The sequence below is a fragment of the Dendroctonus ponderosae genome, unplaced genomic scaffold (assembly GCF_020466585.1).
Source record: "Dendroctonus ponderosae isolate FM_Combo_2020 unplaced genomic scaffold, Dpon_F_20191213v2 Dpon_F_20191213_9, whole genome shotgun sequence".
In the NCBI taxonomy this organism is placed as follows: Eukaryota; Metazoa; Arthropoda; class Insecta; order Coleoptera; family Curculionidae; genus Dendroctonus; species Dendroctonus ponderosae.
The window spans coordinates 3557064-3585047 of NW_026019116.1; the positions used below are offsets into that span (position 1 = coordinate 3557064).

Below are 27984 nucleotides of genomic sequence, written 5' to 3' on the forward strand. Positions count from 1 at the left end.
TAATTAGGCGCTAAAGATTTGCGTATTTGCTTGAGAACTTTGAGTTTTCCCCACGATCACTATACAATAATAATCCGGATTATTACCAGAAAATCCCCGGGAAGTTTACTATAAGTGCAACATTTGAAAACGCGGTCTCCAAAATCCTACTTCGACTACTTGGCGAATGTTCCTTATAAACAGTTTCAAAAAAATCCAAAAAAGGTTTAGTCCGATGGGACAAACCCACGTAATTTCAGAGTTCTCTATCAAACAAAATTCACTAAAACCAGGAGAGCGGTTAAATAAGGCGCCAGTTTGATGAGTAATAAATAAGCCAACTTTAATCTTTATGTACAAAACAGTTACTTCAGAGCATTATTTGGTATTTAAGGGACTTTTTCACTCTGGAAATTAACAGTCTCCCATCATAGCTCAACGAAGCGAACACCCACGGCTCAGACGGTGACCATTCTGCGCAATAAACACTGTCCTCATGATCACACCACTGCAACGGCCCATCAGGAAGCAGCTGCTTAACTTGCGCACCTCTGGAGTCATCAGTATCGCAGACGTTTTCTGAGCTGACACTCGCTGCACTGGAAAGCAGCACTCTGGCATCAGAACTGGCGGTCAGAAGCAACTGGTCGTGAAAGTGATTGAAGCGAACGCACCAGACCCAATGGGAATGTTCATTGCTCGAATAAACCGGACTGGCAGGTTGGCGAAAGTCCCAAATTTTTGCGAAACCATCGTCTCCACATGTGGCGATATGGTACTGCTTATTCATGTTGTAGTCCAAGTCTCGCACTAATTGATGATGAGCGCCATCAATTTGCCAAGCAAGAACGCCCGTTCTGCTATCGTAGGTTTTCAGGTGCGTCTCAGAGGCGGCAGTAAATTGGTTGCAGTTTTGGTGTGGGTTCCATTTACCAGTTGTAAACTTGGGATTGTGCTTGCCTGTGATGGAAAACTTACTTAACACAGTTATTGTAATGTTCGTTCTTCAAGTTTTGTAGCTCATTTGATTAACAGTGCCTTCAAGCGCCCAGAAGTTTTGGAACCACTTTCAAACGGACCTGGTTTTTATTTTCACTCTGTACTTAATATACAACTATTAAGTACGGTTTATTGCGAATGCAGTTCTAAACTCTTTCGGCATGACACAGACACAGAATGAGTTAAATTTTCGTTAGTAAAATCTGGATTAAAGCAGCGTACAGCTTTTACTACAGTCACAAACTAGTTCGGCCCCGATCATTTGCGTGCTTAATAATGAGCGTCAAAATCGGAGCAAGGCATCGCACCCAACAACAAAGTCTCAAAATTTAATGCAGACTTGAACTATCGAATCTTTCAAAAGACCACAAAAGCGATGGTTGGACAACATTAAAAAGAAAGCACAAGGTATTGGCTTCAACTTGCTCAAGGCAGAAATACATGGAAAGTTCAAGGAGAGGCCTGCGAGCAGCAGTGGACTAACACAGGCTGAAGGAGATGAAAAGAGAAAGCAAAAGTACTCACTCACCTTCTAATTGAAACTTCGTAATAGCCTTCGCATGGGAATCGGCCACGTCCCATAAAACCACATTATTATCAATCACACTGGCAGCTTTTGCCGAATCAGTCGGATGAAACTCTGTGGTTTTGGTTTCAGCCCCAAATTCACTAGTATCGAACTTAGTAACAATCTCCAAATTCTCTATACTATCAGGATTTTCCATTTCTGGAAGTTTCAGTATCGCAGTCCTGAAGGCGCAGCTATTTTCGCTGGCTACAGCATTGTAACACGTAGCCAGCCTGGACGAGTCCAGGGGGCTGGTAGTAATCTTCCAAATTTCACCCTCTGAATGATGAAAAACCGACGTTTTTATAGTAGAAATTTCCTCATTGAATTCGACCAAATGGATCTGGTTGTTGGCTTGTTTGAGGGACTGCGTCCCGATAACAAATCGGATTTTTTCAGTCTCGGCCAATTGTGGAGCCAACGCTCTTGCTTGGAATTCTAGGCCATAAATCACCGAATTTTCGTTGCTCATTTCACAGGGTTGCTTTGGCAAAAAATTGCCCTTACAAACCACTTGTAAACAAATAGTATAGGTTATGTTTTGAGGAAAGCCCAAAACGTCGCAATTAATCTGGCGCTCTTAACGGATCTATAAAAATTCCCTTACATAGAAGCGAAAAAATGAACAATTGTTTCGGTATTACTCTCTATGGCCTTGCACTTTTATTTGATTAAATTGGTGCGAATTATTTTTGCAAAATTTTGCTTTGGAGCATCAGAAACTAGAAAATAAGACTTTTTCAGATTCTTTAATAAATCCGTGAGCCCCATTTGGCCATTATCCGACCTCTGACAGCACTGTCAACGTCAGTGGGGACTTGTTGTCCTTTCCAGTTATTGTTTTTTTAATTCCGATTCGGCTTGCGCCAATTAATTTATCGATGAAAGTGCTCTTTCGAAGTGGAACCAGTTTCTAATCTCGCTATTGATCCTATCTTATCACGCAGGTAAACAAAAAATGAGTTTCGGCGTGATGAACGAAGTACGATCAGGATGACGTCCCTGTCCTCTCCAAACATAAATGAAAAGTTAACAAACAACGAAACTAAACCTTGTGGAAGTCCGCCGTCGAGTCCCAGGTGCAGCCCCAGGCCAAGCCCTCAACCCCAAACCAAGCAGGAGCATCTTAAAATTGACATAGCTGGTGCAAACTCGAGAGAGAATGTTTTCAAGCATGAAGGGTCGCCCTCAAGCCAGGAGAGCTCCACTAGTCGAATAAGCAGCGCCAGCAGCCTTGAACCGTCATTTCCAACCGATTTAAGGTCAGATATCCCTATCAACATCAAAGACAAAAAGGATACTCGCACTAAGAAAAAGTCTTCTTGGTTCAACTCTTTCTACCCGACATACAAGAGTCGATCAGAGGACTTCAAAAAGCTTTTTGTGGACGTGCCAGGCGATGAAAGGCTAGTAGTGGATTACTCTTGTGCTCTACAAAAGGAAATCTTGGTACAAGGCCGTCTGTACATCACCCAGAATTATTTATGCTTTTACGCCAATATTTTCGGTTGGGAAACCAATTTGACTTTGAAATGGAAGGACGTGGCTGCGATTACGAAAGAGAAAACTGCCCTGGTAATACCTAATGCTGTGCTAATATGTACAAAAGCCGAGAAGTACTTCTTCACCAGCCTGGTGCAACGGGACAAGTCTTATTTAATGATCTTCCGAATATGGCAGAATGCTTTAATGGATCAACCAATGTCTCAACAGGAGATGTGGACATGGGTTCACCAGGTACTTATTTATCTTTGGCTTGTTTGCAAAATTCATCATTATGCAACCTAGTTAGTTGACAGCATTCTTAAACCCAAATTGCGTTGAATTTATTGTTAAGCAAGCGGTTTTCTTTGTTTCAGTGCTATGGCAGTGAATTGGGTCTAACCAGCGACGACGAAGATTATATATCTCCAAATCAAGACGAAGATAAGTTATCTTCCCGCTTATCTGTGGAGTCGTTTAGTGAGGTTATTGCCAGTCTAGATACTGTAATGGATCACATTGCTACTGAGGATAAAATGGAAGATCCAAAAAATTCTGGACAACACTCATCCAGCCCTAACCAGTCAGTTAGTGGTGGAAACACCCATACACATACCGAGAATTCCGAATCGGAAACCGACAAACCCATTAGGTATTAATGCTTGGTGGAACTCGCTCCTGGAACACTAAATGACTCAGTTATTTTTACAGCATAAAGGAATCCGTAATCTTTGAATGCACGTCTCCACATGAAGGCAGAATACTTCTAGATGAAGTTTACCCGATCCACTTGGACCAACTCTTCACCTTACTCTTTACCTCCTCAAAATTCTACCTAGATTTTCATGCATCTCGCAAGACTTCTGACCTTACTCAAACTCCATGGACTCACAACCCTTTGGATAATAGCAAGAGTAGGGTTGTCAATCTCACCATGTCCCTGGGCCAGACTATGGGGCCGAAAACATGCCAGGTGAGTAAATTAATTTGTGCATTTTGTACTTTGGTCTGTGCCCAGGAACTTAATTGGGCATGGCTCATTTGCTAATTACATGCAAATGCTTTAAATTCCGTGTACAATCCCAAATACAAATTTCCTGTAATTATTAACTACTCGTCCCAAGCACATTTACAGGGTGTTGGCTAAGGCGACTGCACGAGGTTTCAGCACAGGTAATTTTGAATATATTTCCTTAATGGCTTAATTTTGATCTACAGATAGTTATGAAAAACTTACTCATTCAAGACGATTAGATAAACACATTTTAATTTACAGATAAACTAATTTACTTCATAAAGAAACTAAGTACACAGTGTGAGTACTTAGTAATAAACGTTTTGTGGTAAAATCATTCCAAGTAATTACTTCCAACTAGATTAGCGTGTATATCATGATATGCAATAAACGGATTCTATTTTGTTTACTTCAAACTCGTATCAAAAAGGCAACCGACTTTTTCCCATCGAAACTGCACGGGAGTTTGAAAAATAAATTTTTGATTTTGTAAAAATTGGCGTGTATAATTTTTACATTTAAACTTGTCCATTGGCGAAACTGAAAACAACATTTTTCTCTTAAGACTTGTATAGTAGTTAGCGCTCCAAGTTCATTAAAATAATTTAAGGTTGTTTTTTTTAATATACATACCTTTGTTTTTTTAGAGGCAATATTAACAGCCTGTAGATTGTAAATTGCGATTTACGAAGTATGATATATTCAAGAGATTTATATAAAACTACTTGTTCTATAAATTTCTGCAAGTAACATATCGATTTACCAAACCCCCAGTTTTTTCTGTGCGAAATGGTTTTGCCCCATGCAGATTCTAGTTTTTTCCAAAATAATCTAGGGATATTACGGAAACGGGATTTGAGAAGTTTTTTATTCATTTGATCTTTCTGCCCTGATAAGCACATGTTAATCTTGTGCTAAATAAAAAACAAAACAAAATTATCGTATTCTAGGCTTTTACTAAATCTATTTTAAGTTTTCCTTTATATTGTCTGGTTTGTCTTTTAAAGCAAAAGGGGATTTAGTATGGTCTGGTTTTGGGAATTACTGTTCTATTTGTTTCTAATTGAAGTAGTTTGTCGGCTGTTCTGGTTATTTTTGCTCGTTCGTAAAGCCGTTGGTTTGATTGATTGTGTAATCCGTTTTGGGATGTCTTATTTTTCGCTACTGATCTAAATACAATCTGTTCTGTTTTAAGGTGTTGTTTAGTTTTTTTCAGGTGTCTACATATTGATTTGTAATATTTTGTGTCGGTCTTTGTGCTAATTTCTGCGTCTTTGTAATTAGTAGGTTTGTTAAGTGTTTTGCCCTGAAATCCTGAATTTTGCGGGCTTTGCAAATCTTGATTTGAAAATCTGAACTTTTTGTGACAAATCTACCAGAATTTACTCACTCACGTTGTTATAACTGAATCGAATTTCCAATGATATAAAAACGAACTCTTGACCTTTTTTGACATAAAACTTGAACCCTTATTTGCATATCTGAAGCGGTTTTTCACAGACAAGCTTCAGATGAGCTTGATGTTAAAAATACAAAGACGCCCAAAATATTTCGAAAGTTCAAAAATTAACTACGAAAGAATCAATAGCTTAATTGATACCAAATCCACCATAGTCAGTTCTTGAAAAGATCTACATCTACATGGCCACCAGGGGCATGTAGTAATGTAGCTTACCGAAAGCTGCGTAGTGGCCCTGCAAATAAGAAGAAAATGTGTTTAGTACAGCAGAAAATCTGTCCAAAGCCAAATTTATTTGAAATCAGCAAAGCAAAAAGAGAGAAATATAAAGATCCGATAACACTTCAGTTTCTTGTCGGAAAACTAAACTCAGTTCAAGCTAAAAGATTTATAGATTAGAATTTATTCTTACCAGTTTTCTGCAAGCTGGTGCCCCATCCTCTATTTTCTTCTCATTGAACTTCAAAAAGTTCACTACACTTTCACAAACTACCGCACTTGCCATAAGGGCCACAGTGATTCTACATATATTTCCCATCTAAGAATGCGGTTATCAACTCATTTCGTCCACTGTCGGTAGCAAACTGTACATTCAAACACCTTTTGGGGAGAAAAAAAGACTCCGAACTACAGAATAAACATGATTATTTAATCATTTAATTGTTCGCCCTTTGGATGATTCATATTTCACTTGGCAGTTCGATTTCAGTTTGTTTATTGTTGACATTTTTGTAGAAAGTGCATGCTCGCACGGCAATATTTCCAAATACAAATTTCAGGTTTTAACTTAACGAACGTCAACAACAACTAGACCGAAAGTTTAGCTGCAAATAGTAATGCCATACTAGGGAATTTTTCTTTACTTCTAGGGATTTTTCTGAGGCAAAAGGAAAAGGGATTTGTTTAATTATCTAGGGATTTTAATTTTTTTTTGTTTATCTGCAAAAACATTAATTCTGGGAAGAAAATATTAATGTATCGGACTACAGAAGGCTACAAATAGAGACTCTCCAAACGATGATTTTTCACTAATTTAATTTAAAATTTAGAGCCATTTTTATTTGTCTGGCTTCATTCAGCTACACTGATTAATGCCCAACGCGAAAAGTAAAATTAATAACTGAATTAATTTTGTGTTCTGAAAATATTGGCTAAGCAAAAAAACAGCGAAGAAATATCTTAAAAATGAAGCTATTGCTCAACTTCCGAGCGATGATGAGAAACTAACGAAGTTTCAACTAATTAAAAATATCCTTTAAACATTCTGGTTTCAAGTTATTCAAAATTTACAATGGAGCTTAATTTTATTATCTTCTATCGAAGAACATCTTCGCTTTTTTTGTATTATATTTTTTTCAACCTTCTCTGACTTATTGCTTCATCTACTGGTCTCAGATCTCATGCCTTAATTAGTCAAAATGTGCCATTTAATGCTCTATCGGGTGCTCCAGCTCAACCTGATGCGGAGAAATGGGCAAAAAAGTGGCAGAATGCATAACAGTTTGGCCCAATCTTGCATATCACATTCAAATTTCGCCTTTTATTTCCAATTTGAAAATTTCTTGTGAGGTAACTAAGCTGACTTTGAAATGAAAATGACTTGAAAAAAAAGAAGCCTGACATACTTTCCTCTATAAATGCGGCAAGTTTTCCACTTTTTCTGGAATATTTGGCCATTTCTGTGATTTCAAATAAAATAAAATAAAAATCTAACTCCGACACCAAACCCTCAAATCCGTGGTAAAATCCAACCTTTTTTAAAAAGTATCATAAAACTGCACAGTTAGAATTTAGCTGATTTTATTATCCAGGTAACTGAACGTCACACAATGCTGCCCTGCAGCAAATCGGGCAGTCTCTACGCTGTAGACGTGGAAACAGTAAACGCCGGAATTCCCTATGCAGATAGTTTTTACGTGACTGTTCACTACTGTCTCAGAAAAGTATCGGATACGCACAGTTCAATTCATGTAACCGGCCAGTTGAAGTTCAAAAAGAATATATGGGGCCTGGTGAAGTCGATGATTGAACGCAACGTCTGGTCCGGTTTGGAGGACTTTTTCTCCAAACTGAAGGAAGCGTTGCAAACGGAGGGCGAGGACAACATACCGGAACAGCGCAGAAAATCGCGCCGCAAACGGCGAATGCATTCTATGCCTCGATACAGTATTGAGGATATTCGGTTGAATGTTCCGCGAAAACGAATGCCCCAAGCAGGAGGATTTTTTACCACCGATGTCTGTACAGTCATCGTTTTGGTGGTATTGCTGATTCTGCTGATTTTAAATGTGCTGCTCTACTACAAGCTCTGGTCCCTTGAAGAGGCGCCGCCCTCTTTCAAGCTGATGGACTTCAGCACTCTGAAAAATTCCCCAAAATCGCACGACGAATGGATTGAACTGTTGCAACAGCAAGAAACAATGCGCACCGCTGAGGCCCAGAAATGGCAATCCACTTTGAGACATGTGGTGAAACTCCTGCGGGAAGCAGAAGAAGCTCTCGAGCAGCTGCAAAAGTCGATTCATCCCAACTATTTGAGCAAAGTTCTGGATGCTATGCAGGAGGAGGGGTTGAATAATGGACAGGCCAACGGCGAGCTGTAAGTTTTACTGGGAAAATTTCATCCAGTACAATATTGAAGTATTAAAAATGTACCAAAGAACATTTTGGAATTGGAAAAAGCATGAGTAAATATACTTTTAATCGTCGTAGAGAGTGCAGAAATCTAGGTGATAAGCTGTAGATGTAGGTTTCCTTTCCATTAATGCATTTACAGTTTTTCATGCCATCAAAGATCGTTAGTTTACAGGGGCTCTAAAAGTTGCCGAAAAACTGGGGCTAAAAACTTAATCATTTCGGAGATGGGGTGAAACTCTCCCAACCCAAATCGTTGGACACACAAAAATGAGTTTGTTTTCAACAAATGTTAAAACAGTTGATTTTTTATTAACTTACTGTCACTGCTACAAGAATAAAAACGTTGCGAAAAACTGAGTAGATTTAAAATTAAAATACATTTAGATTTAGAAATTGGATTCGCTTTGAAAGCATGCTGACTATTTCAAACTGCGTTTTCGACATTTTATAACAAAATTTATAGTAAATTAAATTTTCACACCAAAAAGTGGTTAGAAATATATGAAAATTCGAAAACTTTGTATCATCTTCAACATCATCCATTTTTGAACTGATCGTCCTATTTTAGCCTCGGGAATATGAGGCACCGTTTTTTTGCACCTGTTAAAGACTCCCTGTATATAAATTGTTAGAGTAACCTTTATACAAGGCAAGGCAAGTGGATTTCATAGTTCAATTGTTATCCCCAATTGCACGTTAGGCAATTTTAGTCTATTAAAGTTGGTCCACCTGTATTGTTTAAAGACCACACCTACTTAGTCTTCAGAGTAATGCTCATTTTTCAGAGGTTGGTCTGGAATAACTCCTGTTTAAGAAAGAGATCCTATTAAGAAATGGTTTCGCTTTAATTTTAAGAAATTGTGATATACTTTTTATTTGATTTGTAAATGGTAGACGTTTAGAAACCCCTGCATGCGACTACCTGTATTGAAGTTAGGCGGTGTTAGGTAGAGTCTAAGTTTAGCATCTAAGTGTACACTTCTTTTGAGCGCACCATGTACTAGGTATCGATATTTTTGGCGTAAATTATGCATTTAAGAGTAATAAACATCCATCGATACACAGATGATGAAGTAGGGTGAGGCGTAATTTGGAATTATTTTAGAAGTGTAATGAGCAATAGAGGTACTAAATTATTTTTGCTTGTGTTATTATTTTTATACTTTGAAACATTGAAAATTTTAGTAGTTTCAGCGTTAGTGCTGTGCCGGATTGTGAATCACTCTGTATAGTTGGATTCTGTGAACAGATCAATATCAAACTTCTACTCTCATTCACTATTATAAGTTAAAAAAACTCAGTCGTCTTTACTGTTGGCTGTTCAAGAAGTGTTACTGGTATTTGACTATAAAATCGGCTGTTTGTATTTGAATTGTTGGTTAATATATTTTTTTCAATTACTTGTTTGTTTATTTTAATGTTAATCACAGGCGTTTACATTGGTGTTGGTAAACACCCAAAATACTAGTGAGTGTGGTTCCAGTGTGAATGTGCCCCTGTTGGGGACGGTTGTGGGTTGAAAGTCTGGCAAATCTCCTTCTGAAGACACTTTCAGGATTTCTCCATTCAGTTTGATTGTCCTGAAAACCACAACGATTGCAAATCGGGCAATATTGTTTTAGAATTATGTTAAAGTTACAACCAAGTTGGTGCGCTTAAACTGATTTTGCTTCCATTCGCTTTAATATTTCCGAAAACATGCGGAGTGTTGAACTATTAGTTTCCTTCTTTTTTAAAAGTCGGAAACTTTTAGAGTTTTTAAGCTCGGTTTTGGTTTTTTTTCAGGAAATTGACGTAGGTATACTTTTGTAGCCGAACAACCTATATTAGACTTTAGTCACTGATTTTTAATTGATTATATGTAATACTTGTTTGGCGTTTCCAAAGATGAGAAACTCTAAACAAAGTAATTGTTTCAGAGTATTTACCCTGAATTTTTCCGATTACTTACTGCGAGTATATATTTTCATCATAGTTCAGCTGGTAGACCAATACATCTTCATCAGCCTCAAATCCTTCAATGCTGATTGTGGCCTTTTCACCATTAACGTTGAACCCGAACACTGCAATATCAATATTTCGTGATGATAAAGCGAGCTTGGCGCTCCATGAAACTCACCAACTACTGAAGATTCAGCATCTTTAGCACAATGCGCATAGAGTCTGACTGTGTTATCAGAGCTTCCATCATTGGACAGTGATAAAACATTGGTGCCAACAAGTTTTTTATAAATAACACTCAGCCACCAGTCCTGTAATGCACCCAGAAGTAAAACCCGGGATCGTTTCTAAAGTAGCACAACTTACAGGGTTGGGCACGTAGTCGGGGTCGAGCAACGCATAATTGTCCACATATATTGTCTGTCTAATAATAACATCCAGTCCCAGTTTTGCTCCTAAACCGAGCTTATCTAGCCAGAGGAAGGTTCCTAGGAACCTGTTGGACATGTTTGCAGCTCCTCCGTTATATGCCGACGAAGTTTCACCTGAATCAGAGCTGAAAATTATACTTTGCCAGTCTATAAAGTGAATATGGTATAGGTCGAAATAACCCTGACGAACGCTTTGATCAGATATATGAAGCACCTATAAGCGGGTTCTTCGTGAGTTTATCGATTTTTCCGAAACCCGAGCTGTTCTTTCGATATGTTTACATGCTCACTTTCGATGATTTTTTGAATCTACGATCTCCTCAGGTCAGTTTAGTATGGCTCTGTAATTTTTTGAAGAGTATGAATTTATTTATTGTTGAACATGGTTGGTTGTGCGCTTTTTCTATTCATTGGGGACATTTTTGGTTGATAACCGTTTTGTAGAAAATATTTGTCAACTGCTCATTTCGTATGTTATTTAGTCCGGATGCTGCCCTGTTTTAAATATTTTTGCCAGTTCTCTTCAGTTTATCTGGTATTTTGGCCAGTTTTTTCACTTCTGTATCGTGTCCTTCATCAACTTTTTTGCATTTTTTATCGTCTTTTTCATCTCCTTTGTCGTTGGACTCCTGTCGTCGTTTCAACGTTTTATTGTTGAATTGATTCAAGTCTACTAAACTGTTTTTTCCAAATTCCAAAGTCATTTTCAGTTTTATGTTTCAAGCGTTATTTAGTGCAATTCCTTTTCAATTAGTGCTTCAAATATATTTTCTACAGGGTGGCAATTTACACATTAAAAATTTAGTGAAAGTTCCACATGCTTGGACAGGGACAGGGGGTTGGACAGAAAAAAACGTTTTTTTGCATTTCTCCTGTATTTGTTGTTTTTTCTCTTGAGCCGATTTTCAAAATCTAGGACTCATGCTGAAACTGAAACTTCACAGTCGCCTTCAGAAAAAAAATCAATATACCGAAATGCAAGAATGAACGAAATATTTGAAAGTAAACTGCTTAGTTGAAAATCTTCCAGATTCACAGATTTGGGTGATTTTTTATTTTAATTTTTTTATGCAACCCTCTATATCGCTTTGTTGCCTTAAATCGTCTATGAAGTTTAAGCTTGAACATGAGCTCTAGACCGTGAAAATCGATCGAAGAGCAGAAAAGTTATCGCGGCAATACCGAAAAGTTGATTTTTTGAGACCACGCTCTAAATCGAATAGATGTCCAAAAAATTCAAAAAACGTTTGAGCTATTTGGTTTATCTTTAAGCTTTTGACGTTGAGATTAAAAAAAAACTGTTTTTTTGACCAACTGCATGCCAAACTTTCCGCTATTTTGCATTTCTTCATGCATGAATGCCACCCGATGCTGAATTACCACAACATGGACTAAGCGAAAACAAAGGGTGCTAGATAACACTTCAAACAGAACAGTTCCAAAATTAGGGCAAGTTTCAAATTTTGTTGAGCTGTTTATTCCGAGTCTCAGCACTCTTCATATCTTTTTTTGTGTTTCGCGATAAACATGCTCCATTTGAGCAGTAAAATTTTCCTAAAAGTTGGCTTTTAAGTTTCAAATTTTTGTGTTGACTGTGTTTCTTGTTTGGATGTTATGTTTCATTTCTTCCAGTGTTTCTATTGCTCTTTTATCTTAAGTGTGATCCACTGTCTCCTTAACCATTACTTCAATTGGTTAACGTTTCTATAGTTCTTAATTACTTTTACATTGTTTTTACTTTTACTATGAGCACTTGGCGTTTTCAGTCGGAAAAATTCTATAATTTATCGAAATTTTGGTCGCTGCACCCGAACTATTTAACCACTGCTAGCAGTTGGTGACAAAAAAAGTTTGGTCTTACATTGAAGAACTTCATTCAACCGCACGCTCTGTTCTTGAATTTAGCACACATTTTATAGCAACCACTTGAAGCTCGAGGCTCTAAAATCTTGAAAATTTTAATCAATTTGTACAAAATCCGAATTTAAGACACACTAGACACCTCTGATTCAAACCAGCCGAACGTTTTGAATAATTTTGAGATGTTTCGCCCTTTAACCGACCAATTCTGCATCGGTTTCATAGCAAATTTGTTTCGCAAAACTGAAATTTTTACTACTAAAATGCCTTTGGGTACAAGGAGGATAATCTAATAAAAACAGAGATTACTACTATTATAGAAACCCGCAAGAAATTTGAAAATCAGTTGTAATAATTGAGAAATGCAGTACGTAGGTACCGTGTTTTGCCTAAAAAGTGCAACATTGCATTGGTACAAAATATGTCTTCTTTAGCTGGTGATTGCTCTCTATGATAAGCCTCGTTAAACTCTCCATTTTGAAGAAAAAAATTAATTCAAGCAGCCTGCAAAAACGTAGCGAAACATTTTCTGCTATCGTTTACATAGATAGCAAACTAGAGTCATTTTCATCTAACACTTGTTTCCATTTCCTTAGAAATTCGACGATAAAATGCAACGAAAATTTGGTTACATATCATGGATCTTTATATTGTTTCCACTTCATTTTTGCAGTTTCTTTGGCTCGCATTTGCGGAAGTCAGATTACGTATTCGGATGGTCTTTTAGAAAACTAATAAGCTCACCCAACCAAACTTTGTTGCCGGATCCTGAACTGCTCACGACCTTCTTCACTACATTAATCCTCTGCTCCAAATAGTTGAAAGTACTCGGGCTTAGGAATAGTTCTTCAGTTGCATCTCTGCCAGCAAAGTAATACCTTAAACGATTTGTATTTATAATTCCCCGAATGAACCATCTTGATGCAGTTTCCTACTGGTGCCACGTAACAGCATGTACAAGATGAGCCGCCGCCTTTAGGAACGTGCTTAAATATTCTTGATTGCTTTCACTACCACCCACATCAAACATGTCATTTCCCACCAAGTTTGCAGACTTGTAAATCTCAAATTCGTCCAAAATATCCCGCAATGTTTGATAGTCTGCAGCCAATTGCGAAGCGGCTACGTTAGTTTCGTAGATATATTGATACAGATCGGGTTCTGGAAGGTTGACGGTTTAGCTTCAATCGTGGAGGACAAAGTCCAGGTTTACCATTGCCCAATTCCCAATCAAGTTGCATTTGGTGTTCGCTGGAAAATGCTATCATCTCTCGAGCATTCTCAGAGTTCCAACTTCCGTCATCGTTTCTTAGCAAAGAGTTCAGATCGAAAATTAAGCTCACGCCAGCATTCTGGGTAAACTGGTACAGTCGCAGGTAGTCGGATGCTGAAAGGGGTAAAAAAATTGCTTTTGGTGGCGATTCAAGCTGAATTATTGGCGAAAGTTACATAGAAACGTTATATCCGCAGCTTGAAGTCGCTCCGTTTGATCTTCTCGAGCAAAGACGATTCTGTCTGCATATGTGCCTCCAATCCGAAAATACATGGGCGCAAGATGAGCTACCAGCCTGGTTAGGTAGGGGTCACTGAAAGTGTTTCAAAAAGCTGTAGAATGAAGCCAATTCGTATTGTTGAGGTCGGAATAAATTGATTGATCTGAGCAAGTATGCCTCCACCCACAAGATTTACCCGGATTTTTTTGTGTTTTTGCGCACTGTTCGATTTTTGTTTTTCAGAGGACCGAGATAATTATTTAGGTTGACTTCCGTATAAATAGGCCATAAAAGTGGACAGTACAAGACGGTCCAAATGGCGCAAATCTAATAAAGTTTCTAAAATGTATAATAATTCAAACTCTGGCCGAAATGGAACTCAATTTACATCGAAACCTAAGTCAAGCTTGCTTTATCCATTTTTGCGGCCGGCATTGAGATTTCCTGCATGGATACTGAGAAATTGTCCATAAAAAGAACGGTACAAGACGTGCAGAATCTAGCAAAACTAATAAAATTTCTAAAATTTATAACCATTTGAACCCTGGTCGAAATGGAACTCAATTTGCAACCTACCTTAAGTAAAGCTTGGATTATGCATTTTTGAGGCCTGCATCGCGATTTGCTGTCTGAATACTGAGAAGTTGGTCGTAAAAAAGGACAGTACAAGACGGACAGATCTCGCAAACCTAATGAAATTTCTAAAATTTATAAGAACTGAATCTCTGGCCCAAATGGCATGCCATTTATATTGGGCCTTAAGTCAGGCTTGTTTTGTGTATTTTTTGAAGCCAGCACTGCGATTTCTGGCCTGGGTACTAAAAAATAGGTTATAAACATGGACAGTGCAATACGGTCGAATTTTGCAAATCTAATGAAATTTCTAAAATTTATAACAATTCGAACTCCGACCGAAATCGAACCCAATTTACATCGAAACTTAAGTCAAGCTTGCTTTATGCATTTTTGAGGTCCGCATCGCCATTTCCGTCCTGGATACTGAGAAATGGGCGATGAAAGTGAGCATTGCAAGACGGGCCGAATCGCGTAAAACTAATAAAACCTCTAAAATTTATAAGAATTGTAATATCCCAAATGGCGTTTAAGTGGCTGTTAAGTCAGGCTTGTTTTGTGTATTTTTTGAAGCCCGCATTGGGATTTCCTGCCTGGGTACTAAAAAATATTCTATAAACATGGACAGTGCAAGACGGTCGAATTTCGCAAATCTAATGAAGTTTCAAAAATGTATAAAAATTCGAACTCTGGCCGAAATGGAACCCAATTTACATCGAAACTTAAATCAAGTTTGCTTTATGCATTTTTGATGCCAGCATTGGGATTTCCGGTCTGGATACTGAAAAATTGGTCATAAAAAAGGACAGTACAAGACGGACAGAATCTCGTAAACCTGATGAAATTTCTAAAAGTTCTAACAATTCGAACTCTCTCCGAAATGGAACTCTATTTACATCCTACTTTAAGTCAAGCTTGCCTTGTAAAGTTTTGAGGCCCGCATCGCGACTCCCGGCCTGGATACTGAGAAATGGGCCGGAAAAATGGACATTACAAGGCGTGGCAAATCGTGCAAATCTAATTATATTTCTAAAATGTATATCAACGGAAACTCTGACCGAAATGAAACTGAATTTTAATTGAACCTTAAGATAAGCTTGCTGTATGCATTTTTCAGACCGGCATTGCGATTTCCGGCCTGGATACTGAGAAATTTGCCTTAAATATGGACAGTGCAAGACGGGTTGAATCGCGCAATTCTAATGAAACTTGTAAAATGTCTAACAATTTAACCTCGGGCCGAAATGGAACTCAATTTACATCGAAACTTAAGTTAAGCTTGCTTTATCCATTTTTGAGGACCGCATTGAGATTTCCTGCCTGGATACTGAGGAATTGTTCATTAAAAAGGACAGTACAAGACGGGCAGAATCTCGGAAACCTAGTGAAATTTCTAAAATATATAATAATTTGACCTCTAGTGGAAACGGAACTCAATTTACATCTTACCTAAGTCAAGCTTGGTTTTTACATTTTTGAGTCCCGCATCTCGATTTCCGGTCTGAGTGATGAGAAATGGGCCGTAAAAGTGGACAGTACAAGACGGGACGAATCGCGCAAAACTAATAAAACCTTTAAAATTTATAAGAATTGTAACTCTGGTCTAAATGGCATGCTATGTATATTGGGCCTTAAGTCTGGCTTGTTTTGTGCATTTTCTTAGCCCGCATTGCGATTTCGGGCCTGTGTACTCAAAAATGGGCCATAAAAATTACAGTGCAAGATGGTAGAATTTCGCAAATCTAATGAAATTTCAAAAATGTATAAAAATTCGAACTCTGGCCGAAATGGAACTAAATTTACGTCGGAACTTAAGTCAAGCTTGCTTTATGAAGTTTTGAGGCCCGCATGGCGATTTCCGCCCTGGATACTGAGAAATAGGCTATAAAAATGAACAGTGCAAGACGGGCCAAATCGCGCAAATCTAATTAAATTTCTCAAATTGATAACAATTCACACTTTGGCTAAAATAAAACGCAATTTATATCAGGCCTTAAGTTAAACTTGCTTTATGTATTTTTGAAGCTCGCAACGCGATTTCTGTCCTGAATGCTGAGAAATGGGTCATAAAAGTGGACAGTAAAAGACGGGTCAAATCGCGTAAATCTAATGAAGTGTTGAAAATGCATAATAATTCAAACTCTGTCCCAAATGGAACTCAATTTACATCGAAACTTAAGTCAAGCTTGCTTTACGCATTTTTTAGGCCGGCATCGCGATTTCCGGCCTGGATACTGAGAAATGGGGGATGAAAGTGAACAGTGCAAAACGATCGAAATCGCGCAAATCTAAAAAAAATTCCGAAGTTTTTAACAATTCAAGCTCCTGCTGAAACAGAACCCTATTGACATAGAGCCTTAAGTCCAGCTAGCCTGGATATTCAGAAACATGCCCTAAAAGTAGCCCCAAAAACGCTTAACTTTAGACAAGACTTTTAGATTTGCTAAAAATGATTTATTAACCATCATTATACAGTCTGACGTCACTTTACAATATTGAATATAATTAAAAGTAGAGCTTATGTATATAAGGAGGACTAGGAGAAAGACTAAAGTTTCCGACATCAGCTGAAAACGTACTATGTATATGTGATGCAAACAGCACGAATTATACAAGTGTTAAAATACGAAAAATTCCTAGTTTACTTTTTTGAAATAACTCAGGTTTAAGTGAAAAATATATTTTCAGTTCATCCTCAACAGTTAACTTTATAACATTTTGAGATGGATAACCGAAAATTCCCATCACCCTGTCTAATTATCCAACTCCATCCCAGCAGTATTTTGCGTAAATATTTGACGGAAATAAATTTTTATAATTAAAAATAATTAATTTACCTTAAATTGAAACTGGCATATCTGCTTTCAATGCTACTACAGTCCAGAGCAACACTGAGAAATTTCTCACTGACCACTGATAGGGCCGTGTCCCGATCGTCCAAGGTGAAAGTCAAGCAATGCACCATTGCAACCAATGGCATTAGAGTGATCACTAAAGAAATGAGCCAATTGAGTGCAATGCGCTTAAACCTCATCTAGAACTCCCGTTCCATTGGCCTGCCAATTTACTCACCGAACTTCATTTGGTAAATATATCGAGCTCAGCTGATGGTTTCATTAAACAGATACTCGGCACTCGTTAAATGCATCTCAATATATATAGATATCTACAGTTGTTATCATTTGTAGATAAATTTGTTTTTTCCTCTTCATTCCGAGACATACCTTGCGGGTTTAACATGCGCTACTTGATGGTGTTTATCCGAGAGCGTCACTACTAGTACATCTAAGCAGCAAAACACTTAAGTAAATTAATAATTAATTCTAATTCGAAAATTCCTGGGTTTACCCCTGATAACATCCACAAGTTGTTTATAAACTTTTACAGCTGATACCGTTAATACTATTGCGATTTCTACTGACCCCATTAGTCACTAGAACATCGTTTTTCTTGAATTCGTCCAAGATCTCTCGTAGAGAGTCGCATTTAAAGTCGTTTACACTTAAGCTGATTTCCTTTAAGTTGCGGACATCATCCACGATATCATCAACGTTCAGCGTCCTTAGGAAGTTGACTTTCAAGTTCAACCGCTCCAACTTGGACAGTCCTTGGAAAGCGTTCAACTCTATTGTGATCAGCTGGTTGTCGTTTAGCGATAACTCCTTTAGCTTATTCAGGCCTGAAAAGCCTTTGGCTTTTAGGATGGCTATCTGGTTGTTGTCCAACCGTAAATTTTCAAGGTTTGGAAGTGACTCTATCGCCACCGGCACTGCTTTTAGCAGATTAAAGGCCAAATTTAAATAAGTGAGTTTCTTCACGTTTTCAAACGCCTTGTCGTGAATAGACGCAATTTGGTTCATGCCCAAATCCAGCCTTTCCAAGCTTTTGCAATGCTTCAAGCTGTTGTGCTTAATGCTGGTCAATTGGTTATCGTAGAGATTCAGTTGCTTGAGGTCTTCCAGGCCCTCAAGCGCCTGTTCTTCTAAACTGCTGATCTTGTTGCCGCTCAATTGAAGAGTGGTAACTTCCGGCACTAATTTGAAGGCTCCGTTTGGGAGCCTCTCCAGGTTACCTTTAGAGACAGTCAGGTGGGGCTTATAGTTGGCCAGTTGTAGGGTTTTGGTGGACTTGAAGGTGTCCCATGTGCAGGTAGTTAAAGCTGCGGTTGAGCTACACGCTTGCTGGGACTCTTTGACTAGTAAAGTCAGAGCAAAAAGAGCAACACTTCTAAACATCTTCAGGTGCAATTTTGCGTAAAATTCTATACTCTGTAGGGTTATACTTGCTAGCTAATGTAATCGCTGCGGATTTTGGTGCACTTGATTGATCGATCCTACTTGAAAATGTTGCTAATCACGTTTGAAATGATATATTCGAATAGCGAATGTTTATGAATTATGTCGAATAGGTCAAAGATTATCAGCTATTTTATACGAGGGATAACCGGGTAGATGGGATTAAAAAGGGGCAACTTCAAATTAATACTGCTGTATTTCTAAAACAGGTTTTAGATAATGGGATAGTGGTGCTGTTGATATTATAATGCTGTTTCCTAAACCTAGTTATTGTTCTAACATACAAACATGTACATTAAAATATATCTACAACTTGTAACTAGAACTCTTACATCTTTGTAGGTAGGTAAGTACATATAATAAGGAATGTTTCAAGTATGGAATCAAAGTACTTACATTAAGTAGTCGAGTAGATATATAATACACAGATTAAAGTGGTTTACGGTCGAGTTTTCAACTCTCTAAAAGTAATGCTTTATTGAAGCTGGTTGAAGGGAGTCGGTGCTAGCTGGATCGCAGACTCGACTATTCCCGACTTCTACTGCACTAAGAATCTGGAAATTATTTAAACGCGGTTCTATACACAAAATATATTTTTTTTAAAAAGGATTTTTTGCAATCTTTGTCATTATCATCACTGATCACTAACAGTTTGTGCAGGCAAATAATAAATGTATAAGGCACAATAAATTCACAGAGCATAAAAGAATCACTCCCACAGTTATGTCCGCCAGTACTACCTTCGATTTACTGTCAACATCCAACAAAAGGCAGCGATAAAAGAAAATATTTTTTATACTTCTTCTCCTTCAAGCAATCTTCAAGTTTTACATAGCTCTGGCCTCAATGTACAGGGTGATGCAAGGAGATTAGCCTTGAGAATAGACGATATGTTTGTTCGCAAATTATTTTCAATAGTTTTAGTCTCGAGAAAAAGGTTTTTTTTGGAATAAAGGCAAATGTTTTGTTATGCAATATTCGAAAAACTATCCAATGGTGGAAAAATGATAATGGTGCATCGATCGCAAACAGCCTGAGTAATGCAAGGCCTTTTTGCCTTTTTCAAAGGAAAAAGTGGCAATTTATGGAAGAAATGGAAGAATTAGGGCCTTTATAGTTTGGAAATATTTTAGAATATTTGTTCAAGGAAAATATATTAAACTAACTGTTTCCAGTGGCTTTGAGCCCCAACTGTACAGTAACAGAAACTTTCGCTTAAGAACTGCGGGTTTTCTTTATTTTATTAGGACATTAAAAATAAATAAATTAATAGTCATATTACTAACTACAAAAATACAAGATAGATACAATTTATAAATTAAAAAAAATCCTATCAACCCAAAGGCGGTTACTTACTTATTTATTCATAATTCATGAATAAATAAAAAACTGGTTAAAGAAGGTTTGCTAAGAAGATTGTTGTCATTTGCTTGATCTGTTTGGTGTTCTGTTACATGTTTAAAAAAGAGCAAGTGAAAATAGAAAACGATCCACAATTTTGCTCATGGTGAGGATGAACTAGTCTGAATCAGCAATTATTTTGAACTTATAGACAATAAATTGATTTTACTCCGGAACTTGCAAGCAAAAGGAGAACTACTGAAAAATTTTGTCTCTAAAATATATTGCCCAGTTTAGCACAAATAAGCACGAGAAAGCTACGATTGAGTATGAAGAACTGCACAGAAATCTAACATTTTTCTTTGTTCAGCGGCATCTTCGCATAAACTGAATCGTCCAGACTGTTAAAATTGTTCATTTTGTGTTCTATTTCTCGTATTCTTTGGATTTCGATGTTGCGATTCTAAAAAATATCCTAAATCTTGAGTAAACTCTACAATCAAAATCAAATTTTATCAGTCGATGTTTTGTCGTAGATCTCGGTAACACTGGATTGAGTTGCGCATTTGAGTTGCTGCCGCTCTCTGAGCTAATGAGTTATAACTCATCGGTTAATGAGTCATTAATTGAAGCGGATTTCAACGTTACGAGACCCGAGAGTGGAATTTAGTCTACATTTTTCCAGCAACGGAACTGTTGCTGCGCCCTTGCGTTAGGTTGCTGCAGCACTGCGCCAACTCCTAACAATTCACTGAGTTACCTTTTCTGTAGAAACGATTGTCTGAAAATACAACGATTTTTCCAAATTCTTGATTATACGCTTTTGCTTTCTCTGATCGTTTTTAGGAAAAACTTAACTTTTTCGAAAAAGAAACACATGAACCTTGTTTCGATTTTGTCCCAAATGCTAAAACGGGTATTAGAAAAAGATACCAAAAGAAGTTAAAGAAGACCAAACTATAAAGGCAACAAGTTTTCTTGTAAAATCGAACTCTTAATTTTTTTTGCATAAGAGATTCGCAGTTTGCCAGTATTTTACAGTAAAACATTAAGAAAAACGCACTTTTAGAGAGAGTTTTTTTCAGAAATATTGACCTAAAAGTGAAGAAACCGGAATTTAAAAAGAAACAAATTATTCACAGCGACGAAGGTGGCGAGTTTTCCAAATAATTAATTGTAAGGTTTCGCTTGTTCTGTTCGAGGAATTATTTATGGGAAAAAAATCAGAAAAACATATTAGGATTTTGTCCAAAATTCGAAGCTGCTAAAGGTTTTCGAAAATTTTTTACAAAGCGGTTAAGGATGCGAGTCTTTTAGGAAAATTTCACTTATAATTTTTCACAGAAAATACCTGAAGATTGTCAGTATTCTTAAGTAAAACTTCAGAAAATAATGCAGCTTTTGCGTGGAAAGAATTGCCTAACAACTTTAACTTTAACTTTGTTAAAACTGCAAAGATCTGAAATTGTAAAGGAACTTAAAAAATCAAGATATTCTTAATTACTTTCGGTAAAAAACTAATTAAAATTATTTGGTTTTTGTCTCAAATTCGAAGCTCATAAGAGTTTTCTAAAATTCTTTGCAAAGCGAGGAATGACGCGAATTTTCTAACAAAATTAATTTTGTAATTTTTTGCCTGAAGAGTGCCCGGAAAAGAACAAAACCATCAGAAAATAACGGTTTTTTGGGGTTTTGATTAAAAATTGTGAAAAACGAAATCATTTTCGGGGAGTTACGTTTTTATCCCGAATTCGACGCTGAAAAAAGTGTTCGTTAAATTTCTACAAAGCTATAAATTTATTTTGTGATTTTTCGCGGAAAAGACTTCCAGGTTATCAGCATTTTTAAGAAAAACTATAGAAAATGGAGCGTTTTTGAGTAGAAAGTAAAGCAGGAAAAAAAATCAATTAAAACAAAAAAAACACAGTTTTTAACGAACTCTACAGTCTCCAGAGGCATGGGGGTGACAAGTTCCAAATAATTTATAATAAACTGTTGCTTATTCTGTTGTTTGTTTGATAGAAAATTTCGTGATTTTTGTCCCAAATTCCAAGCCGGAAAGGGATTTCAAAAGCTTTTTCAAAGCGACGAAGGAGGCGAGTGTTCTAATAAAAATCATTTGATAATTTTACACGGGAATTACCTTAAAATTGTCAGAATTTTTAAGTGAAACTTTTAAAAATTGAGCGTTTAGAAGAAGAGGTAACTGCCAAAACTGGATAACTCTGAAATTTTGACGAAACTAAAAATATTATTAATAATCCCTTAATATCCCTTAAAATGCAACTGAAAGCAAACTAATGAAGTCAACATTTCCCCAGCAAAACAACTCAGTTACTGCGCCGGTGCGTTGGGTTGGCGCACCAAGCCATTTCCGCAGCACTGCGCCAACTACTAAAAAATCCCTGAGTTACCGAGGCCTATTTTGTGGTCAGAGGGTAAATATTTGCTTCTAATTTTGATTGTTGAGAGTAAAAACCCGCCCTAAAATTATGAAAAATGCGCGCGTAAGATGCAAATAACGAAACATAATTCACACACACACAACGTATGTAATAAAAGGTCATAAAAATCTTATAAAAGCTGTCGAAAACCGTTGGATTGTCTTAGCTAAGGGCCCTACTTACACAGTCGATAAATATACCGATGGGGATAAATAACCATCCGTTGGCTAGTTTAGGTCAAGAAAATAAAAAGTTCTTTGGGGTTTTGCCTGAAACCATATCTTCTAAACCCTGGTCTAATTTCACACCATTCCCAGCAACACCCTGTATATTTATCATTTCTTGCTGATCAGCGGTGATAAGAGAAATTGTGGGAGTGCAACTCCTTAGTTTAGTCCTTAGTCCACTGTTTTAATCTAAGAGATCCTTATCTCTTAGATTAAAACAGTGTTTTACCTGAGTATTGGATTGTTGTCGTCTATGGGCGATGGAGTTAGGGAAAAAATGCCTGAAGAAGTCGGCCTTGTCTAAAAAGTTAATTAATTAGCCCTATTTTACCATATTGGAAAGTGTGAAATTTACCCGTTCAGTTTGCGTTGCTGCGTTGCAAGTGGTTTGATTATCTAGTTCTGAAAGGGGAGGCTCATCCAAGGTACTGCCAATCGCCAAGTGGTCGATCTGCTTCTGCAAATCGGCGACTGTTTTCTCCTTATCGTCCAGCTGGCCCTTTAAAGTGCTCGTTTAAAACAGTCCAACAGTGTAACTTTTACCTGAACTTACTTGCAAGAAAATCACTTGCCGTCGAAGATCGGCAAGTTCCAGCCGGAACTCGTTGCTGTAGTTATTGTTTTGGCAAGCCATTGGCAAGTTTTCCATTGAACTGGTCAGAGGCATTTGCACTTCAGACTGGAAACGTAAGCGATTAACATTTGGAGTTTATTTCAACGGGTTTCACTTGCCTCACTTAAGACCCTTCGCAACGTCAGCAACATCGTCTTTAGTCCAATTATATCATGTTGGATGGCTGAATGGTTCGCTCTGGTTAATGTCAGAGACTCGCAAGCAGGGTCGTAGGTCACTGACTGAACTCCCAAGGAGTTTAAATAGCCCCTTTTGGGACTTCCTCCGCATTCGGGAGATGATATGCGACCGAATGGTCTTCTCAGGGAGTTTCCAGGTCGCGCAGTCGAGCTGAGGCGAATTCAACATTAACATGTTTTCCATCTACTCAACCTACCTGGTACCTTTTAAATGCGTTTTTGTTGTTGAACATCTGCTCGTGGTTTTTACGTTTTGAACGAGGGGTTCCTTCCAGCGAGCGGAACGATTCGCTTTCTCTATAAGTGAAAAACCAGGTTCTATTGCTAAATCTTTTCACCTTCATCTGAAGCCTACCTGTCCCAATTGTCCACGTCGTTAATGAGGCTGGCTTCATAGTCCATCATCAAGTCTTCACTGCAAATGCTCTCACAGGGCGACAAGCTCTCGAAGCTCCCTTGATTGGCACTTCGCAAGAACTCTCGCCTGTTCCTCACAGGCAACGGGCTGAAATCGGAACTGTAGGATGTTCTTCTGCGGCCAACTGGTGATAGTGAACCCTATTTAAAAGTACGGAAAATATTGCAGGAAACGAAAAACTCTCGGACGTTTCGTTTACAGTTGCGAAGGTAATTCCTTTCGGAAAATTTGTTTTGTCAAGTTTGTGATCAAATTTTTTTCCGATTACTCTACAACACGTACTTTCCAAGATACAGCCGCTTCCCACCCTTATTGCGACACCCTGTATAGAGCCAGTTAAGTATTTATGTTGCTTAGTTGGGGTTAAACCTGAAGGGAACCTCTTTTTCGAAAGCTTTCTTAACAGTTGTGTGCCTGGAAATTCTCTTCAGCTATACACGGTGTTAATCCCTAGAAAATGCCAATTGAAGAAGAATATCTTTGTTGTGCCTCCAAGAGCAAATACAATCTCTGAAACGTTAGGTGTCAAAACTCGCCTTTATTCTTCTGCTTCAAACTATCAAACACAAAATAATAAAACACCAGAGATCGACTTTCTCCGATTGGAAAATCACGTTCGCAACTGTAAACGAAACGTTGGGTAGATACACCGTGTATAACCGGACAAATTGTGCTTACAGTTTATTCAGTTTTACCTTCTCAACCAAATCCGGAATATACTGTTGCATGTTACCAAGATCGAGGCTGCGACACTCTTCGAAAACCAATTCCGGCTGATCGGCTATTTCATCATCGATCAGAAAGTCTTCTTTGTCTTCGGACAGCGATAGGGAGTAGGTTGCAATGCTGGGCGATCCAGGTGGCGATAGGCTGACTTTTTCATTCACTTCTTTAGAACTGCTCGGAGAAGGCTCCGGGTTCTTCTTCAGCAAATCGTCGCTTCCCGTTGAACTCAGAAGACTTTCCACGGGCGATAGAATTTCGTCATCCAGCAATGCGGCTGAGTAAACCAAACGATTTCTGGCCCTGATCATTCATTGCAAGCTCACAGGGTTTACCTGCATTGTTGCTGATGGCTACAGCTGCAAATTTCGGGTCCTCTTCTGATAAGGTCAAGTGCATGCTGTCTTTCAGGCTGTCGATCATTTCCAAGGAGCAATCAGGCTTCAGAATGGTCTGAGTGACAATGTGAGTCTCGGCTTCCGGTTTTTTTTTCGGGTCTTCAACTTTACGCTTTGGGCTTAAGGCCAAGCTAACTTCATCAGCCATTGCTTCACCTCCATTAATCTTAAATCGTATACCAGATGATTAAATGGAATAAATCCGGTTTGGAATTTTTTTTTTTAACCGTAGCTCTGTTCGTGGACAACATTTAGGTTGAAAGATAAGCAAAGAACTGTATAAACATGCTGTACAGGATGTTTGAATAGTGTCATATCGGGCAGCTCAGACAGAGATTATGAGTAATTTTGATCTTCATTCGACTGTTGGTCTTCAGCCATTCAAGAGAGATTTGTTTTTTTAAGACCGGTCACATTTCATCAAGTCATTTGGACCAAAATTAAATAAAAACATCACTATTTTTACCCATTCCTGATCGCTTGAGCTCTGGGGACTGTCCCTATCCAGCAAATGCCTTGCGGAAGATTTCAGAAAAGGACTGAGTTCAAGAAACTTCTTGGCACAGTTCAGATCCAAACCATCGTGCTGTCTGTTGTCTTGTCGTTCGTTTTCTTTCTGCGTGCTTCAGAAAAGTGTTCGATTCAACCTGGCAATCGATTAGTATTTTCAGTTTCTTACCTGTCTTGCTTCTCAATGTTGAACACCGATGGTAACTCTGGAAGAGGAGGCGGTGTGTACGCTTCACTGCAACTAAGATTATCACTGATCTCAAGGCTCCGCTCATTAACGCTTGGCAGTAAATATTCATGTCCCGATGATGGTTTTTCTGGTGGAAGCTCAAAGGAACTTCTGGCGTTTTCTGCATTAAAAAGGTTTACTGAAATATTGGATTGGGGCAAAATTGCCATAAGTACCATGCTGGGTTTGACTCGAAATGCTACTCTTCATTGAGCACGTTTCCTCATACTGGCGCCACATTCTAGCCGACTTTGTGTTGTTGTTTGCTATAGTTTTTGCCGTTTTCGTCTCCATCACCCTGATTGGCTCTGGCTGTGGCAAACGCGTGGTTTGGAATGTAAACTTGCCAGGCTGCAATTGGTCTTACAATAACACTCCCGAAAATCATTCAAATACATTTTTAAAAGTGACCATTGGTCGTTTTTCTTGTTTATGGATTTCCAACTACTCAGCTAGCAGAAGAAAACGTCGCGATTTACGTCAAAGACACACAAACCACCCACATTTTGATTTGCATAATCAACACTCAAAAATCCCAAGTAAAAATTTGTACCTGAACTCTTTGACCTCCACTCGTTCTCATTACAGCCCCTTCACTGGTTTCTCCACGTCTGGCAACTTCCGATATTTCGGCCACTTCAGTCCTGGTCACTACTGTGATGTTGCGACTGAATGTTCTATTCAGATCAACTTCTCCATCTGGACTTGGAGACGTGCGTCTACTACTTGGCCTGTGGGAGAAATGTAGAGGAAAAGGAGAGTCCGGGGGTCTATTGGGACGCACTTGGGACAATCTGGATCTAGAGGGTTTGGGAGTAGCAACTCGCGGTTTTTGGGCAGAGTTTGGAACGCCCCGGTTGCCATTTGGATCTGAAACCTCCGTAATTTCCGGCTCCCAAGCCACGGGTCGATTGCTGGCCACAGGCGGGGATCTTTTCTTGAACCCGAACGACATCGCCACCCCTTTGGTGCATTTTTGCGGCTTTTGTCGATTCGAGTCCAGCAGCGTTGATGTTTCACTCCTTTCGTCCATCGGGTAAACTTTATAATCCTCGTTTTTCGATTCCTGGAGTTTCATTAGAATTAGCTTTAAGTGAGGGAATATTGTCGTCTAATACTTGCTTTCAAGTGCTTGTGTCTGTCCATTTTTTTCGGTTTTTTGTTATGGGACAGGATTTTTTTAATGCTCAAGCTTCCTTTTGATTTATTTGAAGTGCATTGCCCCATTAATCTCGGCACGACTCTCAGTTGCCAACCCTTAAAAGTTTTTCGGCTTTAGGAAAACTATATTATAATTGATGGAAGTTGCAAGACTGGCAAGCACACTTTTAGTGTTTTTTTAATAAATTTCTGCAAATTTGCTTGGTTTCCTTTTTCTATACTGGGGTGGATTTACTAAGAGGAAGTACTTTTACCTGTAACACTCCAATGCACAGTATTTGAGATTCTGATCATATTATCTCCGGCTTGCACTGGTTAATCGCGCACTTAAAGCCTCAGCGGCAGTTTAAATCGCCGATATTAAGACAAAACTCATATTGAGATTGTTGGAAAACAGATCGGATGGAAAGACGCAATATTACTCATACTGTCAACGATTTTCCCATTGCGCAAGAAAGTTCCGAGGAAATCAATGACAAAAATGGAAAGGGTGATCAATAGTGCATTGGAGGACGCCGTCGCGACGTTCACCCTCCCACATTCGGCGTCGGGAAGAATTCATTCATTTCCCCTTAATCTACTGGATGTTTCATCTCGTATTTTTGGCAAAAGTCTGCTGAATAGAAACGTTATTGCTATAGATATTTTTTTTCTATTCATGAGCAATTCGAAAGCTTTTCATGAGCAATATTTCCTTTTATCCAAAAATCAGTCGCATGCAATTTTTGATCGGAAACAACCGAAAATGTATGAGCAGCCTATTTATACCTGAAAATTTAACCAGAAAACTCTATTTATCCAGCATTAATAGAGAAAATTGCAAATGAAGATCATTAGCTAGAAAACCCACATATTTTCCAGACTTAAGTCTATTAGACTTGTTATGGGGCCGCCCCGAAGGTAACATTTACGCCACTGAACCAGTCTCTCTTCACAGATGCTTCAGAATGTTCGACGTTGATTGAACAAAACCTCTTCTACTACAAGG

The 27984-nt window shown here is 38.2% G+C and overlaps 5 protein-coding genes across 5 annotated transcripts; 1 reads left to right on the plus strand and 4 right to left on the minus strand.

Moving 5' to 3' along the window:
* Positions 1-296: 296 nt before the first annotated feature.
* LOC125505672 (EARP-interacting protein homolog) lies at positions 297-2111 on the minus strand. The gene is made up of 2 exons (XM_048669943.1): positions 1508-2111; positions 297-939 (listed from the first exon to the last, which is right to left on the minus strand). Exons 1-2 carry the CDS (start codon positions 2016-2018, stop codon positions 350-352), a joined length of 1101 nt encoding a protein of 366 aa, XP_048525900.1. The 5' UTR covers positions 2019-2111; the 3' UTR covers positions 297-349.
* A 220-nt stretch (positions 2112-2331) lies between these two features.
* LOC109535886 (protein Aster-B) lies at positions 2332-9539 on the plus strand. The gene is made up of 4 exons (XM_048669942.1): positions 2332-3283; positions 3406-3680; positions 3740-4001; positions 7314-9539. Exons 1-4 carry the CDS (start codon positions 2540-2542, stop codon positions 8103-8105), a joined length of 2073 nt encoding a protein of 690 aa, XP_048525899.1. The 5' UTR covers positions 2332-2539; the 3' UTR covers positions 8106-9539.
* LOC109535884 (heparanase) lies at positions 9527-17614 on the minus strand. The gene is made up of 10 exons (XM_019901904.2): positions 17510-17614; positions 17275-17428; positions 13821-13957; positions 13585-13758; positions 13307-13532; positions 13116-13249; positions 10447-10625; positions 10259-10391; positions 10091-10202; positions 9527-9719 (listed from the first exon to the last, which is right to left on the minus strand). Exons 1-10 carry the CDS (start codon positions 17517-17519, stop codon positions 9560-9562), a joined length of 1419 nt encoding a protein of 472 aa, XP_019757463.1. The 5' UTR covers positions 17520-17614; the 3' UTR covers positions 9527-9559.
* Positions 17576-18834, minus strand: LOC109535885 (leucine-rich repeat-containing protein 4B-like). The gene is made up of 2 exons (XM_019901905.2): positions 17786-18834; positions 17576-17722 (listed from the first exon to the last, which is right to left on the minus strand). Exon 1 carries the CDS (start codon positions 18670-18672, stop codon positions 17809-17811), a length of 864 nt encoding a protein of 287 aa, XP_019757464.2. The 5' UTR covers positions 18673-18834; the 3' UTR covers positions 17576-17722; positions 17786-17808.
* Positions 18835-18909: 75 nt separating this feature from the next.
* On the minus strand, positions 18910-27452 carry LOC109535883. Its single transcript, XM_019901903.2, has 15 exons — positions 27251-27452; positions 26958-27092; positions 26389-26901; positions 26012-26186; positions 25776-25956; positions 25563-25719; positions 25034-25262; positions 24671-24975; positions 23913-24115; positions 23762-23854; positions 23477-23708; positions 23298-23423; positions 23100-23243; positions 22974-23044; positions 18910-19286 (listed from the first exon to the last, which is right to left on the minus strand). The coding sequence occupies exons 2-15, from the start codon at positions 27060-27062 to the stop codon at positions 19271-19273; spliced, it is 2550 nt and encodes an 849-aa protein (XP_019757462.2). The 5' UTR covers positions 27063-27092; positions 27251-27452; the 3' UTR covers positions 18910-19270.
* Between the last annotated feature and the right edge of the window lie 532 nt (positions 27453-27984).

What these genes read in the sequence shown, in the direction of transcription:
- LOC109535885 (XM_019901905.2), bottom strand. Translation starts at nt 18,672, where the DNA reads ATGTTTAGAAGTGTTGCTCTTTTTGCTCTGACTTTACTAGTCAAAGAG.
- LOC125505672 (XM_048669943.1), bottom strand. Translation starts at nt 2,018, where the DNA reads ATGAGCAACGAAAATTCGGTGATTTATGGCCTAGAATTCCAAGCAAGA. An exon ending in TACGAAGTTTCAATTAGAAG is followed by an intron (nt 940 to 1,507) that starts GTGAGTGAGTAC and finishes TTTCCATCACAG; the next exon opens with GCAAGCACAATCCCAAGTTT.
- LOC109535883 (XM_019901903.2), bottom strand. Translation starts at nt 27,062, where the DNA reads ATGGGGCAATGCACTTCAAATAAATCAAAAGGAAGCTTGAGCATTAAA. An exon ending in ACAGACACAAGCACTTGAAA is followed by an intron (nt 26,902 to 26,957) that starts GCAAGTATTAGA and finishes ATGAAACTCCAG; the next exon opens with GAATCGAAAAACGAGGATTA. An exon ending in AGCCATCAGCAACAATGCAG is followed by an intron (nt 24,976 to 25,033) that starts GTAAACCCTGTG and finishes TGGTTTACTCAG; the next exon opens with CCGCATTGCTGGATGACGAA.
- LOC109535884 (XM_019901904.2), bottom strand. An exon ending in TATGCCAGTTTCAATTTAAG is followed by an intron (nt 13,958 to 17,274) that starts GTAAATTAATTA and finishes AAACACTTTCAG; the next exon opens with TGACCCCTACCTAACCAGGC. An exon ending in GATGAAAATATATACTCGCA is followed by an intron (nt 9,720 to 10,090) that starts GTAAGTAATCGG and finishes TGTGGTTTTCAG; the next exon opens with GACAATCAAACTGAATGGAG.
- LOC109535886 (XM_048669942.1), top strand. Translation starts at nt 2,540, where the DNA reads ATGACGTCCCTGTCCTCTCCAAACATAAATGAAAAGTTAACAAACAAC. An exon ending in GAAACCGACAAACCCATTAG is followed by an intron (nt 3,681 to 3,739) that starts GTATTAATGCTT and finishes TTATTTTTACAG; the next exon opens with CATAAAGGAATCCGTAATCT. An exon ending in TGGGGCCGAAAACATGCCAG is followed by an intron (nt 4,002 to 7,313) that starts GTGAGTAAATTA and finishes TTTATTATCCAG; the next exon opens with GTAACTGAACGTCACACAAT.